Below are 20,602 nucleotides of genomic sequence, written 5' to 3'. Positions count from 1 at the left end.
ACACTCTAAGACTGTCTGGGAAGGAATTTGTTTCACTGGAATTTGTGTGAGGTGGATATTGTATTGTAATGTTAAGCACAAGATGCAATGGTGAAATGTGGGTCATTAGGTTTTTATTCATTGTCCCAACACTGTCAGGGAAATCATTTGTTTGACTGTAATTGTGCAGTTGAATTTTTTGTATTGTAGCATGACAAAAGTACAAGTTTGCCAAGCAGACTTGCCAGTAGATTGCTGAAACGTGGGTCCTTGGCTATTTCTTGTACACACAAAACATAAAATTATGGAATCCTTGACAGAAGGATTGTGGGTATCAGTCTAGGGCTCAATCATGCCTTTGAAAGACACATAGAAACTATTCAAGGAGCCAAATCACACTATAACATCTACTCCACATAGAATAATTTATTATTTCCATTTGCTATATTCCAATGATTCGTGTCCGTTTTATTCTTCTCGATGAAGAGCCCGTTACATAAATCTGTCCATGGTTCAGTTGCTTCGCCTATGACTCGTCCCTCCTTAAAAGGCGCAGAATACGGTCAAGGGGTTATTTGACTCAGAGAGTAAATCCGAGATTCTCAGAAACCAGAATCTGTATTAGATCTTTATCTCTGGCAGATGGCCAAATCTCATTAAAAGGAGTGAAATAATCCCTGTTTGAAGATCATACATGGTAAATGTACTGATGGCAACCAGTGTAAAACAATGGTGAGCAGCACCATCTTCTGGGTGAATACAGGAACAACAAAACCAATGACTCCCTCACTCTAGCCAGCAGGAAAGAGATGGAAGTCAGAGGCAGTGTCCCAAATGTCCACCATATTCCATGGGTCCTGGTCAAAAGTAGTGCACAATATAGGGAATAGGGTGCAATTTGCGACACAAACAGAGACTTGGTATGAGACAAACAAAACCCAGGAATCCAATGACAAATTTATTGCATACTACATGTCCTGTTACAGCCTTTACAGCGTATAGAGAACATACATGATCAACAAATCAGAATGTATATAGCTCTGACTTCACAGTATACAAATCACAGAACAAAGTAGTACCCTGTTTAACATTTAAATAATACAAAGTGCACAATTAAAGTTCATTAAATTCAACTGTATCAACAACTGTTAAAACAGAACCGGTTTTCTCTCCCAGAAAGAGTAAAGGACCACTGCATTAAAGCTTTACATTCAGAGACCTAAAGAAAGGTATATTATTGGATTATGAGGAGATATTTTGCTGAAAGTACTCCATCAGTCTAGGTGGTTCCAAAAGTGACCCATGCATTACATTGGAATGAAACAAAAATACAAACCATAAACCTTCATATGTACATAATATCTATTTCTCTAAGCATATTTGGCACCATTTTTTAGCATAGAATACAAGTACAATGTATAACACAGCTTTTGCAATAATTTGGAGGTAATATAACATTCTGGCACAACACAAGAATAAGTATTTATGGAAAGGAAATAATATATATGAATTCCTTTTCGTTGAGGGCTGTAAACTGACTGAACAACTTCTCCAGTTTGATGCTAAAAAAGCTACCTCTGCCCTATAATGAACATAGTCAGAATCAACTCCTGCAGAACCAAACCCTGTCTATAACCATCAAAGGACCAAACACCATATTCACTGACTGCACAAATATGATGTTCAGAGCGCAAATACTACCTATAATAACAACCAACGCACCCTTTCTCAGAAGACAAAAAAATCAGTGGTCCTCAACCTCTGGCCTGTGGATTGGCCCCAGTCCCAGGGATGCTGCTGACTGGTCCATCAGATGGTTAGCTGACAATAATGTAGCCAGATCTCAAGTGCTGTTTTGATATAGGCCTAAGGAGTCCTTCGAGGAGGAAGGACCATAGCAACTTGACGGTTCTTGGTACAAGAGGGACCATTGTTTTTCGGCCCCAGTGGTACAGAAAAGGTTGAGAAGCACAGTTATATGACACAGAATTACTGTGGGAACCTTTAAAGGGTCATTTTGGGGAATGTAAACACAACCACTTCATATTTTGGTTTTTAACCCTCAGTTAACCCAGGAGAATGGGGTGCCATGGTTGGTATTATGTGGCACAGCATTTTATGTATTTGGGTTACTTTAAGGGGTTTTCCAGACTTGTCTTAAACCACCTCGACAAACAAAAAGTAGGTATTATTTATATAATTAATAATATACTATACTATATTTATTAATAACAATATGGGTATAGTAACATCAATATATTGAATTGTTCAACATTATGATATTATATTTATAAATTCTTATGAATATATATATATATATATATATATATATAGGCATCTGCTTGTGTTGAACAGAAGCTGTGCGAGATATGGCATAATAATAACTCTAACATCTTTATTTATACTCCTCCAAATAAATGCAAATAAATGCATTCGCCATTGGTCTACGAGGTAAGCCAACCACGAACTGCGATACTGAATATGAATTGAACCCTCCCATGCACAGAGAGGTTTCAAAACAGGTCAAGACTGGTTTCAAAACAGGCAGGTGAAAACCCCTACACAAGTCCAGAGGGGGAAGACTATTGGGGACGCACACAGGCATACCAAGTAAAACACCACCCCCTAATGGACAAGCATACAACCTACAGATATATTTCAGATCTAAAGGATTTCCTCAGATTTAGCATTTTGGTCAATGTCATTTGTGGGGCTTCATGAATCATAATACTACCACCTAGGCTAAGAGGTTTCCCTGTCACCCACAGGTTAATGGGATTTATCTAGAGTTACATCAAACATCAATTAACGATGATCAACCACTATGGTCCAATGGCAAAGTATACCATCACATTCACTTGTTTTCACTTTGTGGTTACATCTCTCTTTATCCTTCCACTTTACACCTTCAACTGTCTGTGCTAAATTTCGCATTGATCGCAACACATTTGTTTTACATCACCAACATATCTGACATAGCAGCAAAACTACATACAAATGTACCACACTGTAATATGAACAGAAAACAAGGAACACACCATTCCTTCAGTTCATGGAACCTGTATTAACATCTGTGGTGGGGCACAGTACTATGTGTTGATATATGAGCTACTGTAATGAGCATATCCTGGAGGGGAAAGCTCTTCCAGCTTGATGTATTTACCAGTGATAGAAATACACTTGTATGCCTCAGGCTTTGATTGGCAAGCTGCCTTATAACACCCTGATAACTCCACTGTATCTTCCACAGATGTACCAAACCACCAATCCCATAAGCCTCAACCCCTAAAGAGGAACAAGAAACGCAACACCAACAAGTATATGTAAAAGTATATGCCTGGATCCAAGACATGCAGGCAATGTCCACCATCACAGATGGTTTAACTCACTCACAGGTGTAATAACGAACAAGGAAGGATCCCTTCAGCAGCCCAATGAAAAGAGCGAGCACTTCAACACCAAGGCCAATAAAAGATAGCCCGCATGCAATTTGCGCAAAAAGGCAAACAAATGCCCATATTCTTATTCATAACATAACTCCACGTTTGTCTATGCAAATGTACTCAACAATGGCATTGAGAAGCTCACGATATCCACAATCAAAATGACTCGGTTGAGATCGGAAACAAGAGATAAAGTGAATACCCTGCTGCACCAAGCCACGATAAGCTCTACTTCTGCGATAAGCAGTGGGGCAGTTTTCTACACTGACAAGGAAAAGGTTCATATCCCTCTTTTTGCTATTCTCTAACGGCTACAATTCACTCTCTCTGAGACCTAATGAAGTCTTATGAAAAACAAAGAGAAAAAGATGCCCTCCAAATCAATTCAATTGCCACATATCCCCATTTAAATACCACAGGTTCTGTCCTACTAAATATTGAGACTATATTCTGGAGTTATTTCCATGAAAACAAATAATAAAGCTACACACCAACTGGGGTTCAAGCACCATGAGGAACCAGGATTGTGGCATTGAGAGATGGTAGAGCTACAACAGTGCAAGGGCCTCCTGTGCTGGGCAAACTGGAGCCACGTGCAGCACACGGTAGCAAGCATGTCAGTCTCCCTACTAATGAAGGGGACTGAAATAGGCCCGAACGGAACCAAAATGGAGCCGAAATGGTGCTCAAAAGCAGCCAAAATTAAGCCTGAATGGCCACATTGCTGCTCGGTTGTCTTGCACTTCCACTTCAAAGGGTGCATCCTAGAGGCCTGTGAGATCCACGATGGCCTTAATGAAAATGGTGTCGTCGCGGATGTAGGAGTTCTTGGCGTCGAGCTTGGAGAGCGGGCAGAAGAGCGGGCAGCCGCTGGCGATGTTCATCTCACTTACAGGCCTCTGGAAGGAGGAGGAAGTGACGTCGGGCCGGAAGGCATCGATGATGTGCTCCCTGTTACTCTGGTCCAGCAGCATCAGAGTCACCTGGTGAGAGAGAGAGAGTTTGAATTTTAAATCATCTTTATTGGGTCTGGGAGCTCACAACACTATATACACTCATACAAAACCATAGTTACACATCAATTAAACACAACACCAAATTCTCCTCCACAGTAACTAAACATAACAGCCTCTAAATACCCCATATACTCAAACAGTTCAATATTGTTAACCAGTTTGTAATAGGCAAACTCAACTCTGTCTCGCTGCCAACATTCCCTCCAGCATTCCCACCCATCCACAGACCTCTGTCCCCGAATACTGTTCTTTCGGGTCTTCCATATTGCTAATTTGGCTGCCCCTGACACAAAATTAAGCAAAGTAAGTACACCCCTCTAAATCCCCCGCCGCAGCACTTACAATCAGTGCAGGGAACACATAATCGGGGCGGCAGGGTAGCCTAGTGGTTAGAGCGTTGGACTAGTAACCGGAAGGTTGTGAGTTCAAACCCCCGAGCTGACAAGGTACAAATCTGTCGTTCTGCCCCTGAACAGGCAGTTAACCCACTGTTCCCAGGCCGTCATTGAAAATAAGAATGTGTTCTTAACTGACTTGCCTGGTTAAATAAAGGTAAAATAAAAATAAAAATAAATAATCCAGACCGTCCTTCCACCGATCAGAATTGGAAGTGTCAGTCACATATTGTCGATGAAGTACTGGCAAAGAATTACAGACCTCATCTACGACCTTCCTCAGTAGAAGAGCTGCTCTTTCTCCCAGCTCCTCCAACGATCTGCTCCTGCTCCGCATCAGATGACCCAGTTTAGTACACCCCACACCTAACAGGCATGAATGTAGGCTGGCTGAACCCATAGCACAGGACTGGATGGCAGTCCAAGAGGCTCTTCAAAAAGCCACATCCCTGGTGGCGTGACGGCCTTACGGGACATGACAAAAACTCTCCAAGCCTGCATAACAGACTCATAAAATGGAGTCCGATCAGACAAATCACCTCCCTCTAACTTTAAGAGGAAAAGATGCTTGTCTAAGCCCAAACAGCCCGCTCTCCTCATCAATGTGTAGACTGTGTCAACCCAGCTAAAACCGTCACTGTGCAACAGTCTCTGGGCTGCTTTTTTGAAGCCGAAAAGCCATGATCCTGGAAGAAATGTCCACCAGACCTTACCCACCCTAATGCAGTTGCAGGTACAGGGCTGTAGCTTTAATCCAATGTTGTCCTGACCAAAATAAATTGATAAGGGTCCTCTGAAGCTCTTGTATCAGACCCACAGTGGCTGTAAAATCATTAGTCTATGCCACAGGGTAGAGGCAGCAAGATTATTAGCTACCAATACCCTTCCCCTATAAGACAGCTGGGGTAGCACCCACTTCCACCTTGACAGTCTGGCACACACTTTCTGCACTACACCCTCCCAGTTATTTTTCTTCATCCCATCTCTTCCCCATTGAAGCCCCTCTGGTAACCGTGGAGTGGACCCTATATGAAGCTGACCTGCCCACAGCGATTCACTCTTTTCCCAATTGACTCTAGCTGAGGAGGCCCTCTCATACACCTTTAAAGCATTTGAGAGAACCTTAACATCCTCATCCGCTGTAATAAAAACTGTCACATCATCTGCATACGCCAACCCCAAACCCAAAGGCTTTCATTGTTTTGAACAAGTACTGATGGTCCATATGGTCAAAAGCCTTCTCCTGATCCAATGAAAGTAAACCCACATTCACATCAGACAGTTTACTAATGTCTAACACATCTCTTATTAGAAACAAATGATCAATAATAGAGCGGTCAGGTACACAGTAAGACTGGTCCTTGTGGACCAACAGCCCCAGATATTCAACCTGTTTGAGAGACATTTAGATACAATTTTATATTCTGCACACAGCAACGCAACAGGTCGCCAATTTTCTATAAGAGCCAAATCCCCCCCTTTTGGCAACAATGAAAGCACAGCAAGTTGACAAGATACAGGAAGACAACCCTCAGGAAAAGATTCACACACCACGTCTTAAAATTCTTCCCCAATAAACCCCCAAAAGTGCTTATAGAACTCAGATGGTAAACCATCGATGCCAGGGTCTCGGCCTGATGAGAGCTGCATAACTGCTGTGGACAGCTCCTGCAGACTAATGTCAGAATCCAAAGCAACTCTCTGCTCAGGACCCAATTGAGGAAGACCTTGTAACAAGTGATCAGTACTCAGAGAATCCCAATCCTCCGCCTTATAGAGGGCAGAGTAGAAATCCACGGCATGTTGGCGCATTTCATCCATGGTCACCTTCCCATCAGGGAGACAAAGGCAGACCATCTGTTTACGTTGCAATGTCAATACACAGAAGTAAGGTTAGACAGGTTGTATGTATCTGAGCTAGAGGTCGACCGATTCTGATTTTTCAACGCCGATACCGATTAATCGGCCGATCTTTATATATACAGTGCCTTGCGAAAGTAGTCGGCCCCCTTGAACTTTGCGACCTTTTGCCACATTTCAGGCTTCAAACATAAAGATATAAAACTGTATTTTTTTGTGAAGAATCAACAACAAGTGGGACACAATCATGAAGTGGAACAAAATTTATTGGATATTTCAAACTTTTTTAACAAATTAAAAACTGAATGTTTGAGGAATTTTAATTATGAGATTTCTGTTGTTTGAATTTGGCGCTCTGCACTTTCACTGGCTGTTGTCATATCAATCCCGTTAACGGGATTGCAGCCCTAAGAAGCTGACCACGTTTCCCACTACCTTTTGCTGCAGTGACAGCAGTAGTAAATGTCCTCAAGCGAAAACGCTTCTCCTCACTCAGCTTGTCTAACCCCACTGTCTTCTGTAACACCACAGCTGACCTCACAAACTTATCAACATAAAAAAAATCTGCCAATTTCACAGATTTCCCAAAAGTCTGATCCAGGAACCCATTTACCTCCTCTAGACTGTAAATTGAGTCTTCATCAGCTGCTATCGTATCAGGAGAGATATCCATATCCTTATCCTCCTCAACTGAGCCCACAGACCACTGATTCCCCTCTACCACATCCCTCTCAACACTCCCCACTTGCAACCCTTCACTCGTACCAGGCATCTCCTCCACTACCTGGGAGACTAGCCCCACCTGAGCCCCCTCCTGTACCCCATTACTCGTAGTGGGCATCTCCTCCACTACCTGGGAGCCTAGCTCCACATGACCCCCCTCCTGTACCCCAGCACTCGTACTGGGCAACTCCAGTCTGGAAATGATTCTTCAGATCTGTCCTTACCTTCTACAACAATATTTTTCTGCTGCATAGCATTCTCCTCTGGTACAAGTTGCAACTCCGTGCCCTCAACACTGACAACTTGTTCCTCAGAAACAGGTGCGTGTGGCTGCTCAACCACTGTCGACCCACTTCTCCCTACATCACTGGGCTCAGGCGTTACGAGGACCACCTGCGCCCCTCCCTCCGCCTTCTCCCTTTTCGGGCAAGCATATAGTTTATGGCAATAGCTCAATGGGAATAAACGGCGGTATATTCGAAATCGTTACCCTTGTTGACAGAGAAAAAAAGCGTTGTAACTAGAATAAACATACCTTTAAGAAGTACGCCATGCTCAACAAGACGCTCTTCTTTAAGAAGTACGCCATGCTCAACCATACGATCAACAAGACTCTCTTCTTTAAGAAGTACGCCATGCTCAACCATACGATCAACAAGACGCTCTTCTTTAAGAAGTACGCCATGCTCAACCATACGATCAACAAGACACTCTTCTTTAAGAAGTACGCCATGCTCAACCATACGATCAACAAGACGCTCTTCTTTAAGAAGTACGCCATGCTCTTCAAGACTCTCTTCTTTAAGAAAAACCACCACCGCTTTATTCATCCATGACGCATAAGCAACATTCTCATAGCATGCCTTCTCTCGACCAAAAACTCCTCCACTACCAAAAACTCCTCCAGTGACAGTAGCTTCAGTAACACACCTAAAGCCGTGCCGAAGTGGCAGAGACGGCGTCCCCATGTGGGTCGCCATCCCCGCCAAAGCCAGGGTAATTTCGACACGAACAACAATATACTTAATTCTACCACAACAACTAAATAAAAATAATGATAACCGTAATCATAGGAAGAAAAAAAGATACCACCAACAAAAGGAAAAGTAAAAGAAAAACCAGGATATCTAACTCTACACAACACTCGCACTCACTCATACAATTCCCAGCATTCAGAGAGAGAGAGTGAGTTCTCAATTGGTACAAAATATATAGAGTACTGCACACACTACAATTACGTAGATTGAAAAATAAGCTCAACTGGACACCTTAATGAGGCAGTGAATGAACTGACAGAGAAAGCATGCAGGGCATTCTACGCCATTAAAAAACAAATTCAAATTGAAATACCTATAACAATTTGGCTAAAACTAATTGAATGTGTCATTGAACCAATTGCACTTTATGGCAGCAGGTATGGGGTACACTTGTAAAACAAGACATCACCCAATAGGACAAACACCCAATTGAAACCCTGCATGCAGAGTTCTGTAAGATCCTCCTACGTGTCCAGAGGAAAACTACAAACATTGCATGCAGGGCAGAATTAGGCCAATATCCACTAATAATAAAAAATAATAATAACAAAAGAGCAATTACGTTTTGGAAACATCTAAAATACAGTGACCCCCTCTCATATCAATACCAAGCCCTGCAATGCCAAGAGCTGAGCAAAGAAAAGAGTCCCCTCATCCAGCTGGTCCTGGGGCTGAATTCACAAACCTGTTCTACTAACACACTGAAGCCTCAGGACCAAAACATCCAATCAATCAGAATAAACCAAATTACAACACAATCAAAACAAAACTATATTACCAATTGGGAAACACAAGCACAAAGCAATATGCAGTACTATCTGGTCCTAAATCGACAGTACACTGTGGCTAACTATTTTAACATTTTTACTGATCAAAACCTTAGAAACACCTTGACAAAGTACAGGCTCAGTGAGCACAGCCTTGCCATTAAGAAGGTTAAACACAGGAAAACATGGCTCCCTGTAGAGGAAAGGCTGTGCAACCACTGTACCACAGCAGAACCGGAGACAGAGCTGCATTTTCTGACAAAATGTCAAAAATATAAAACAATAATGTAATTTCCCCAGAATTGAAACCCTTATTCAAGGTTTCAAATACCTCTCTGATGAGGATATGCAACCCGTCCTGTTGGGGGAGGACGCAGAGAGCTGTGAGTTGGCAGCTCACTATGTACATTGCTGTCTGCCATAAGATGAGAGACAGTGTCTGACAGACCAACCAACCTGTCCTCTATGCTTATTGTATTGTTGTTGCTCGATGTATGGTTATTTTGACCCTTGATTATTGGTGTTACTGATTATTATTATTTTAATTATGTTAATATTGTAAATCTCCAAAGTAAGTTTTGGCAATATGTACATTGTTACGTCATGCCAATAAAGCAAATTGAATTGAATTGAGAGAGAGAGATACAGAGAGAGATACAGAAAGTGTGAGGGATAGACCTCATGAGTGCAAACCAGATGACTTCACAAACCTGCCAGCTGCCATTCTGACTTTACCTCAACAACCCTGTCTGACATAAGATGAGAACAACGACTTTGTCTGACATAAGATGAGAACAACAACTCTGTCTGACATAAAATGAGAACAACAACTCTGTCTGACATAAGATGAGAACAACAACTCTGTCTGACATAAGATGAGAACAACTCTGTCTGACATAAGATGAGAACAACAACTCTGTCTGACATAAGATGAGAACAACAACTCTGTCTGACATAAGATGAGAACAACAACTCTGTCTGACATAAAATGAGAACAACAACTCTGTCTGACATAAGATGAGAACAACAACTCTGACATAAGATGAGAACAACAACTCTGACATAAGATGAGAACAACAACTGACATAAGATGAGAACAACAACTGTGACATAAGATGAGAACAACAACTCTGACATAAGATGAGAACAACAACTCTGACATAAGATGAGAACAACAACTCTGTCTGACATAAAATGAGAACAACAACCCTGTCTGACATAAGATGAGAACAACAACTCTGTCTGACATAAGATGAGAACAACAACTCTGTCTGACATAAGATGAGAACAACAACTCTGTCTGACATAAAATGAGAACAACAACTCTGTCTGACATAAAATGAGAACAACAACTCTGTCTGACACTTGACTGGGTTGCCCTCTTTTCACCTCTTTGTTGATTAATGATTATTTACAAATAAAAAGAGTACGAACAAAACAATGTCTGATATAGAAAACGTAATAAATCATAGAATTAGGCACACTTAAACAGCATGGCTACCACAGAATTCTGCAGCGATACGCCATCCCATCTGGTTTGCGCTTAGTGGGACTACAATTTGTTTTTCAACAGGACGATGACCCAACAAACTTCCAGGCTATGTAAGGGCTATTTGACCAAGAAGGAAAGTGATGGAGAGCTGTATCAGATGACCTGGCCTCCACAATCACCCAACCTCAACCCAATTGAGATGGTTTGGGATGAGTTGGACTGCAGCGTAAAGGAAAAACAACCAACAAGTGCTCAGCATATGTGGGAACTCGTTCAAGACTGTTGGAAAAGCATTCCAGGTGAAGCTGGTTGAGAGAATGCCAAGTTTGTGCAAAGCTGTCATCAAGGCAAAGGGTGGCAACTTTGAAGAATCTCAAATATATAATAATAATAATAATATATAATATAAATATATTTTGATTTGTTTAACACTTGTTTGGTTACTACATAATTCCATATGTGTTATTTCATAGTGTTGGTGTCATCACTATTATACTACTATTATCTACTATGTAGAAAATAATAAAAATAAAGAAAAACCCTTGAATGAGTATGTGTGTCCAAACGTTTGACTGGTACTGCATAAATTACAGGATTCGTGTGGATTTCAATATACAGCATGTAAAATGTATGACCTTCTAATGCATTTTCTATGCATTTTCTAAATGAGTCCCCTGGTCCTTACCTTCTGGTTGAAGGGCCATTTGAGCAAAGCATCACTCAGTCCCCTCATCACCACAAAGAACAGAGACAGGTGGCTGCCACGCCCTGTCCCGTCCCCGTTCAGGTAGATCCGCAGACACATCTTATAGCCGTATTTACTGGTGTAGAAGGCTGTTGGGGAAAAACAGACATTTTATAGCCATATTTACTGGTGTAGAAGGCTGAAAAACTGTGATTTAAATATTATTATGGAAACACAATAGCCTACGTTTTGCACTGTCATTATGACTTGCACTACTACGGTATAATTATAGTCTCGATATGGTTGTTCTGGTTTCGGCCTTGACTCAGTCTCGAAGCCCCTTTGGTCTCAGTCTTAACACGGACTGCAATAGTTCTGGTTTACCTGGTGAGAACATGGCAGGAGCTCGGCCAGCGATGGCATCCTGTCTTTTTTTGGTAAAGTCAGAGATCCTCCAGATGAAGACGCCGTCGAATGTGGTGCCCGATATCTCCCTCAGCCTGCCTTCCATCTCTGCTACCGTCAGGTCTTTCAGACCCACCGTCCTCTCCAGCTGCCGCACCTGAGACACACACACACAAATATGTGTTAGCTTCTATGAAGTCAATAACCTGTCGTGGAAAATTGCAAGATTATGTTTTAATGCTTGTAAGATTGTTATAAGAATAGTTGTTAAATTAGACAGAATAGAGTATTGTGTGTGTGTTCCACTGAGGATGGGCCTCTATGAGATAGCACTGACAGAGGAGATTGACCATGTCTTTGGGTAATAAAGCCTAAAGAACATTCCAGATAGTAAAGGTAATGTTTTTGTGCTATACCGTACCAGGGTGAGACGGGTTCCAGTTTGGAGTAGGAGGGGGCCAGACGCTGGTCTTTACAATGAGAACTGTTGACACAGCAGTAACTGTCTGCTATGTTTTATAGATATCTTTCATACAAATCTTAGCCTTTGTGAACTGTTCCTAAGATCTGTGGTTCGTCATGTAAGTTGAGAGGGGTGTATCTTGGCTATAAAAGATCTTTGTACTTTTCTGGTGGTACTTTTCAATGGTTCATTGGAGATAGCGCATCATTGAAAGTCAAAAAGGGCTATTGCAAAGCTCTTAATAAAATATATGTAGTTTAAGTGTAACTCTGACTGGTGTGTAGTCTGTAACTCTGGTAATTTGGTAAAGCAGAAAAATGCCACCACAAGCCTCAGAACCTCCAGCTTTATACCCCAGTAAGTCATGCCATTGAATTAAAATGTTGGATAGGGATGTATAAATTAAATGACTGAATTTCATTTCTGCTTCAGGGCCTTATTACCTTGTTGCTCAGGACCTCAATCTTATCCTGGTCTAGGCGATGCTGTCTGTTACTGGCCTCCATGGTTGTGGCAAAGCGCTCCACCTCTCGGTTCAACACACAAACCACATTCTCAAACATCCCCGCCTTCACCTCCAGGTCGGTGCACCTGCGTCCCAGCTCCGCCACCTTGGTCTTCTCACTGTGGAGCTGTAGCTCCAGGGCCGCCCCCACCGAGCTGGGCAAGGGGGTGAAGGAGGTGGACACAGTCAGGGCGGGGGCCAGGGCGGGAGGTGGAGGCAGGGGAAGAGCTAGGGCGGGAGGCCCGGAGAGGCCCGGGGAGGAAGAAGAGTTGGTGGCCCCCTGCACGGGAGGCCCGGTGGAGTTAGTGCTGAGCTGGGAGACGCGTGCCTCCAGCTCCCTGAGGGAATGGTGGAGCTCCAGGAGCTTGTGTCCAGCCAGCTCCAGGCCTTGCGGCTGCAGGCCCTCCATGCTCACCTTCATGGATGGAGAGGAAGAAAATAAGGTAGGTAAAGTAAACACAGAGTAAGTAAATGCTAATGCAAACAACCATCTTTTATTCAAACTTTTTCAGCAGGGACCCCATTTTTTCCACCAGAATTTCTGGGGACGCCATTTTTTTAGCATTCATTTCTCACGATCCCACCCCAAATCCAACTCATCCCAAACCAACCATAAAATAGGTACATTTCGATTTTTACATCAGCACATAACCTTCAATTCATTATGTTTTCATCTCTTAACAAAACAAAAGGAAACCAATAAATACATCTACTAAATACAATTGTATTTCATTATCTTTCTCAACAACTTTTTTATATAGTCCCATATAATATCTTGTACTTTTATAATAATTTTTTGGGCGACCCCATTGCAGTTCCCCTGCAACCCCGACTTTGAATACCACTGCTTTAATGGGCACTTACGCTCCACTACATCCATACTCATCCTCACCTTCATCCCCATAATGTAGTGCAGCAGCAAGTTGAGGTGCTCATAGGCGCAGGCCCTCTCGTGGTCATGGATCCTCTCCTTCTCCACCTGTACAGAGAGAGGGGGAGAGGAGAGCTGTTCTAACAGTAGCACTGAATTATTACCAGGTATTATTTAAGAAATAACATGGTAAATAGTAATTACACAGTAACAACCTCGTTTGTTTAATTAGGATTCATTAAAACCATAGCTCTGAAGAGATAAGAAAGCTACTTACTGACATATCACACCCAACAACATGGAATCTGCATGGAGTTCTGAATTTGCTGCAGAACTTAATGTGGTCCACGTACTAGGGAAAGAGCCAAAGACGAAACAATACACAATGATTTGACAGGTTCTACAGCTATTTCGAACAACAACCTTCTTAAAAGAGAGTGGATTATTTTCTCTCAATATTGAGCTTCCTTTTCCGTTATGCATTTTTCAAACGCATTCAGTCACGTTTGGCTATAATTGGCTATATTGTGTATGTTGAAACTTTAAGAACTCACCTTCTCCCTGGGTATTTTCTTCTTGGCACAGCCTTCACAGATCATGGGGTACTTGGGGCAGATCTCGTCGTGGGCCTAAATAAAGGACGTGTTCTTGTATAGCTTCTTACAAATATTGACCCTAATGTTCCTTGCAAAATTGATACGATCGTAAGCCAGCCATTTGAAAGATTTCACAAATAAACAGATGGATGGACGTTCTCTCTCGGAGCATGCATTATTTCTCACCTTGATGTTTTTGAAATGGAATGGTTCCTTGCAGTACTTGCAGTTGAGAGTTCTCTCAGGGCACTCTCGCTCGTTGTGGCGTTCCTGTTCGTTGAAGCGGATCTGCTCTTTACAGGAGGGGCAGGGGATGATCATGTAGTCACACTTCCCCTCGTGGCTCAACTGTAAGTGACAGAAAATAAAGTTAGGATTCATTTGGCTTTAGTATATGTTCAGAACAGCCTAAACAAGGATCTTCGGTCAAACTGATCATGAAGCAAGAACACAGCAAAGCAAATACAGTATTGAGGTGCATTGCTTATAACCATCTGTGGCACCATTTCTTTTTTCAACAAAAATGTCTGTCTAAATGCTTCGTTTGAATGATGAAAAGGTTTATAATCAGTCTACAACCACGCTCAACTAACCTCATATTCTTTAATATTGCCTTTCCAGGTACAGCCTTCGTTGATGCAGACAACAGAGAGGTTTTCGACCTCTCGTCGAGCTGCGTTGTCAGGAAAAGCCTGCAGAAGTGAGAGCAAACTAACATTTTGCCAAGGCTTTTTCCTTTACAGTGAGACTGTACTGTTTCCGAATGCTCCATTTATGATTGAGAGGTGTGTGTGTGTGTGTGTGTGTGTGTGTGTGTGTGTGTGTGTGTGTGTGTGTGTGTGTGTGTGTGTGTGTGTGTGTGTGTGTGTGTGTGTGTGTGTGTGTGTGTGTGTGTGCACGCTCCAAATAACATGGACACATATTATTTGAAGGGCACATTTTGATCTTACTTGTTCTTTGAGAGGATAAAGTGACACTGTAATGAAAGACGCATTTTGTAGAAACTTACACAGCCTTGTTTTAGAATCGACGTGGGCTCTTCAAAAATGTCCTCTTTGATACAAGCACTGCATTTCTGAGGTCCATCTCTGTAATGGGAATATTATGTCAACAAACAGTACAAAATAACAGGACAGTGTGTCATATTGTCAAATGTGTAATATATTCATCAGGCATCATAACCTGGGGTGCATTTCAATAGCATACAGTTTCTTCCTTAGGTTTTACCAGACCAGTACTTACACATTACAGGTAAAGGAGAAAATACAGATGATTGTATACAGTTGAGATACAGTCTTTGAACTCCCACCTGACAGTCCTATTGAAGCAGTAGGAACAGAAGCGGTGTCCACACTGGGCTTGGAAGGGCCTCCGCAGCAGCTTCTGACAGCAGTTACACAGGTGTTTATCTTCCAGCTTGTTGGCCAGGATCTGTTTGGGGAAGCCGGGTTTGTTGCTCTCCATGGACGACGGAGGGGATGGTTCTTCCGTGGCCATGATTCCCTCAGTACGCCTAAGACCTGGCAACAACAACGTCAGAGTCCAAATTAACTTGAAAAGTTTACTATGAAGGCATATTTTCTGATGTGTTGATGACATGGTAATGCTAGATTATCAGTGAGTGCAGGTCTCCATCTGAATATCTTTTGGAAACCAAACTATAGTACTATTTAATAAAGACTGAGAGAAAGGTACTGCAGACAGTAGGGCACTGCTTTTTCTGGATATGACACTAAGACAATACGACGTCAGTCAGGTCAGAGAGATAGACAATTTGGCAGATCTGATGTATTTTCCAGTATGTATTTCTTGTTTAGGTGGAGGCATTATAGCCCAATGCCCATATTAAACAATTGGCATGGTATGGTATCTAGCCTGATCATTTTGCATTCAAAAAAGCTTGTCATTGTATTAGAAGAGAAAATAATTATACTGAACAAAAATAAGAACGCAACATTTGACAATTTCAACGATTTTACTGAGTTGCACTTCATATAACTGGGATATGTTTCGTATTGCATCAAACAACAACATTGACGAATACGCTGATTCAGTGTTCGAGTTCATTAGAACGTGCGTTGAAGATGTCGTTCCCATAGATTAAAACATTCCCAAACCAGAAACCGTGGATTGATGGCGCGTGAAACTGAAAGCGCGAACCACTGCTTTTAATCAGGGCAAGGTGACCGGAAACATGACCGAATACAAACAGTGTAGCCATTCCCTCCGCAAGGCAATCAAACAAGCTAAGCGTCAGTATAGAGACAAAGTAGAATCTTAATTCAACGGCTCAGACACAAGAGGTATGTGGCAGGGTCTACAGTCAATCACGGATTACAAAAAGAAAACCAGCCCCGTCACGGACCAGGATGTCTTGCTCCCAGGCAGACTAAATAACTTTTTTGCCCGCTTTGAGGACAATACAGTGCCACTGACACGGCCCGCAACCAAAACATGCGGACTCTCCTTCACTGCAGCCGACGTGAGGAAAACATTTAAACGTGTTAACCCTCGCAAGGCTGCAGGCCCAGACGGCATCCCCAGCCGCGCCCTCAGAGCATGCGCAGACCAGCTGGCTGGTGTGTTTACGGACATATTCAGTCAATCCCTATCCCAGTCTGTTGTTCCCACATGATTCAAGAGGGCCACCATTGTTCCTGTTCCCAAGAAAGCTAAGGTAACTGAGCTAAACGACTACCCCGTAGCACTCACTTCCGTCATCATGAAGTGCTTTGAGAGACTAGTCAAGGACCATATCACCTCCACCCTACCTGACACCCTAGACCCACTCCAATTTGCTTACCGCCCAAATAGGTCCACAGACGATGCAATCTCAACCACACTGCACACTGCCCTAACCCATCTGGACAAGATGTGTGAGAATGCTGTTCATCGACTACAGCTCGGCATTTAACACCATAGTGCCCTCCAAGCTCGTCATCAAGCTCGAGACCCTGGGTCTCGACCCCGCCGTGTGCAACTGGGTACTGGACTTCCTGACGGACCGCCCCCAGGTGGTGAGGGTAGGCAACAACATCTCCACCCCGCTGATTCTCAACACTGGGGCCCCACAAGGGTGCGTTCTGAGCCCTCTCCTGTACTCCCTGTTCACCCACGACTGTGTGGCCACGCACGCCTCCAACTCAATCATCAAGTTTGCGGACGACACAACAGTGGTAGGCTTGATTACCAACAACGACGAGACGGCCTACAGGGAGGAGGTGAGGGCCCTCGGAGTGTGGTGTCAGGAAAATAACCTCACACTCAACGTCAACAAAACTAAGGAGATGATTGTGAACTTCAGGAAACAGCAGAGGGAACACCCCCCTATCCACATCGATGGAACAGTAGTGGAAAGGGTAGTAAGTTTTAAGTTCCTCGGCGTACACATCCCAGACAAACTGAATTGGTCCACCCACACAGACAGCATCGTGAAGAAGGCGCAGCAGCGCCTCTTCAACCTCAGGAGGCTGAAGAAATTTGGCTTGTCACCAAAAGCACTCACAAACTTCTACAGATGCACAATCGAGAGCATCCTGTCGGGCTGTATCACCGCCTGGTACGGCAACTGCTCCGCCCACAACCGTAAGGCTCTCCAGAGGGTAGTGAGGTCTGCACAACGCATCACCGGGGGCAAACTTCTTGCCCTCCAGGACACCTACACCACCCGATGTCACAGGAAGGCCATAAAGATCATCAGGGACAACAACCACCTGAGCCACTGCCTGTTCACCCCGCTATCATCCAGAAGGCAAGGTCAGTACAGGTGCATCAAAGCTGGGACCGAGAGACTGAAAAACAGCTTCTATCTCAAGGCCATCAGACTGTTAAACAGCCACCACTAATATTGAGTGGCTGCTGCCAACACACTGACTCAACTCCAGCCACTTTAATAATGGGAATTGATGGGAAATGATGTAAAATATATTACTAGCCACTTTAAACAATGCTACCTAATATAATGTTTACATACCCTACATTATTAATCTCATATGTATACGTATATACTGTACTCTATATCATCTACTGCATCTTTATGTAATACATGTATCACTAGCCACTTTAACTATGCCACTTTGTTTACATACTCATCTCATATGTATATACTGTACTCAATACCATCTACTGTATCTTGCCTATTCCACTCTGTACCATCACTCATTCATATATCTTTATGTACATATTCTTTATCCCCTTACACTTGTGTCTATAAGGTAGTAGTTTTGGAATTGTTAGCTAGATTACTTGTTGGTTATTACTGCATTGTCGGAACTAGAAGCACAAGCATTTCGCTACACTCGCATTAACATCTGCTAACCATGTGTATGTGACAAATAAAATTTGATTTGATTTGATATAAGGAAATCAGTCAATTGAAATAAATGTATTTGGCCCTAATCTTTGGATTTCACACGACTGGGCAGGGGCACTTGAAAACCATGGTTATTTATGTTTGGTTAATTTTTATATTTTTGTAAAGGTAATGGATTTGAAATTGAAGAGCCAGGCCCAGCCAAACATAATTAGTTTTCCCCACAAAAGGGCTTTATTACAGACAGAAATATTCCTCAATGTCATGGCTGGTCTCAGATAATCCCGCAGATGAAGAAGCCAGATGTGGAGGTCCTGGGCTGGCGTGGTTACACATGGTCTGCGGTTGTGAGGACGGTTGGACGTACTGTCAAATTCTCTAAAACAACGTTGGAGGCCACTTACGGTAGAGAAATTAACATAAATTATCTGGCAACAACTCTGGTGGACATTCCTACAGTCAGCATGCCAATTGCACATTTCCTCAAAACTTGAGACATCTGGGGCATTGTGTTGTGTGACAAAACTGCACATTTTAGAGTGGCCTTGTATTGTCCTCAGCACAAGGTGCACCTGTGTGCGGTTTAATCAGCTTCTTGATATGCCACTGTCAGGTGGATGGATTATCTTGGAAAAGGATAAATACTCACTGAACAGGGATGTAAAAAAAATGTCTGCACAACATTTGAGAGAAATAATATTTTTGTGCTTAATTTCGGGAAATGTTTATTTCAGCTCATGAAACATGGGACCAACACTTTACATGTTGCGTTTATATTTTTGTTCGGTCCGTCTTTTTGTATAGTTTGAAACATTATGGTTTAGCAGACACCATCGACCACATGGATCTACGGTCTGCTTGTACTAATACATGCATCGTGCATAATAAAAACAGTTATTGACACTATCAACGACAACTTCAATGCCAGGCATTGTGAGAAATAGCAAAAGGCCCGTCTCCCTTTGTTTACATTTCGAGTCAGCAGTCATAGCACCGTGTAGCTCGCGCTACAGTCGTGTCAGAACAGTTGATGGTCGGGTCATCACACAAAATTGCTCCGTGCATAGTCAGACATTGCGAAAGATGCTTACAAATGGTAAATCCATTGTTGTTGCTCTCGTCTGCTTTCCCCTATCGTAGTTGCTAAGCTATCAGCATCTTTAGCTGGAGATGGGGTACCCTGCATTCCAGCCGCCACGCCCCTTTAAAAGCAGGCGCACAAACCAGTTTGCTGTGAAAATGGTTTGGCATTGAAAATGGACGGTATTGCAATTACATGAAACTTACCCGCGTTTTAAACTGTCATCGCTTGCAGAGACAGTAGAATACTCCTAGTCGCAGCCCCGCGCGCGTTAAATTTACAGATGTTGCATGTTGTGACTCTCCGGGAGAACGGTTCTGTTTTCTTTAATGTTAACGACATAATACATATGGTACCGAGAAGCGATGGCTGTTATTGTTAAATTTCGCCATTGCACTTTGCAGTGTGGGTGTTACGTCATGTGCAGCCTTAACATGGGTTGACAGACAGGCCAAATGTAAAGGGGGTGCCTCCTAACGATATTCCATTGCTAATGGTTTCATATGACTACATTTAAAATAATGAAAATATAGGCACTTGGACAAATTATATAGGTTAGTTGTGCATAATTTAGTTTCATCATAATTTTCATGTTTACAGCATACCTCCGAATAGGTGAGTTTATAATGATTGACAAGACATCAATTGAGGCTCTATAATAGGCTAGTAGCTGCCACTATTAGCAAAATAACAACTTCCCTCTCTCATTCATTAGAATAAAATGCAGATATTATGTTCAGATGTGAAAAGCATGACAAATATATCAACAGTGTAATCTTTATGTATGATGAACACTCAAAGTGAATGCAAATCATTAATTCACCTGACAATGGCAAAACGCACCGAAAGAGCAGTCTGTTCTGTGGTACGAGGCTGAATGGGGCACTCAAATTCATGCTCTGTTTTACCTGAATGCAAATCTTACTCAAAGTAGTGGACCAGTGTTGGACCGCACTGTCAGACAAGGTGAGA

At 42.6% G+C, this 20,602-nt stretch overlaps 1 protein-coding gene across 1 annotated transcript; it reads right to left on the bottom strand.

Moving 5' to 3' along the window:
- Window positions 1–924: 924 nt before the first annotated feature.
- LOC110523473 (TNF receptor-associated factor 2) lies at window positions 925–20,037 on the bottom strand. Its single transcript, XM_021602183.3, has 12 exons — window positions 19,837–20,037; window positions 15,547–15,757; window positions 15,247–15,325; window positions 14,831–14,929; window positions 14,424–14,585; window positions 14,196–14,270; window positions 13,919–13,993; window positions 13,663–13,749; window positions 12,709–13,185; window positions 11,782–11,959; window positions 11,398–11,546; window positions 925–4,405 (listed from the first exon to the last, which is right to left on the bottom strand). The coding sequence occupies exons 2-12, from the start codon at window positions 15,732–15,734 to the stop codon at window positions 4,187–4,189; spliced, it is 1,788 nt and encodes a 595-aa protein (XP_021457858.2). The 5' UTR covers window positions 15,735–15,757; window positions 19,837–20,037; the 3' UTR covers window positions 925–4,186.
- Window positions 20,038–20,602: the final 565 nt, after the last annotated feature.

The sequence above is a fragment of the Oncorhynchus mykiss genome, chromosome 5 (genome assembly GCF_057628025.1).
Source record: "Oncorhynchus mykiss isolate SJ-2025 chromosome 5, ASM5762802v1, whole genome shotgun sequence".
Lineage (NCBI taxonomy): Eukaryota > Metazoa > Chordata > Actinopteri > Salmoniformes > Salmonidae > Oncorhynchus > Oncorhynchus mykiss.
This window is presented reverse-complemented; position numbering and strand designations above follow the sequence as displayed.

Excerpts from the sequence above, each read along its gene's own strand:
- LOC110523473 (XM_021602183.3), bottom strand. The coding sequence starts at position 15,734 with ATGGCCACGGAAGAACCATCCCCTCCGTCGTCCATGGAGAGCAACAAA. Across the intron at positions 13,186-13,662 it reads ACTACATTATGGGGATGAAG|GTGAGCATGGAGGGCCTGCA; the intron begins GTGAGGATGAGT and ends CCATCCATGAAG. Across the intron at positions 11,960-12,708 it reads TTGAGGTCCTGAGCAACAAG|GTGCGGCAGCTGGAGAGGAC; the intron begins GTAATAAGGCCC and ends TGTGTGTCTCAG.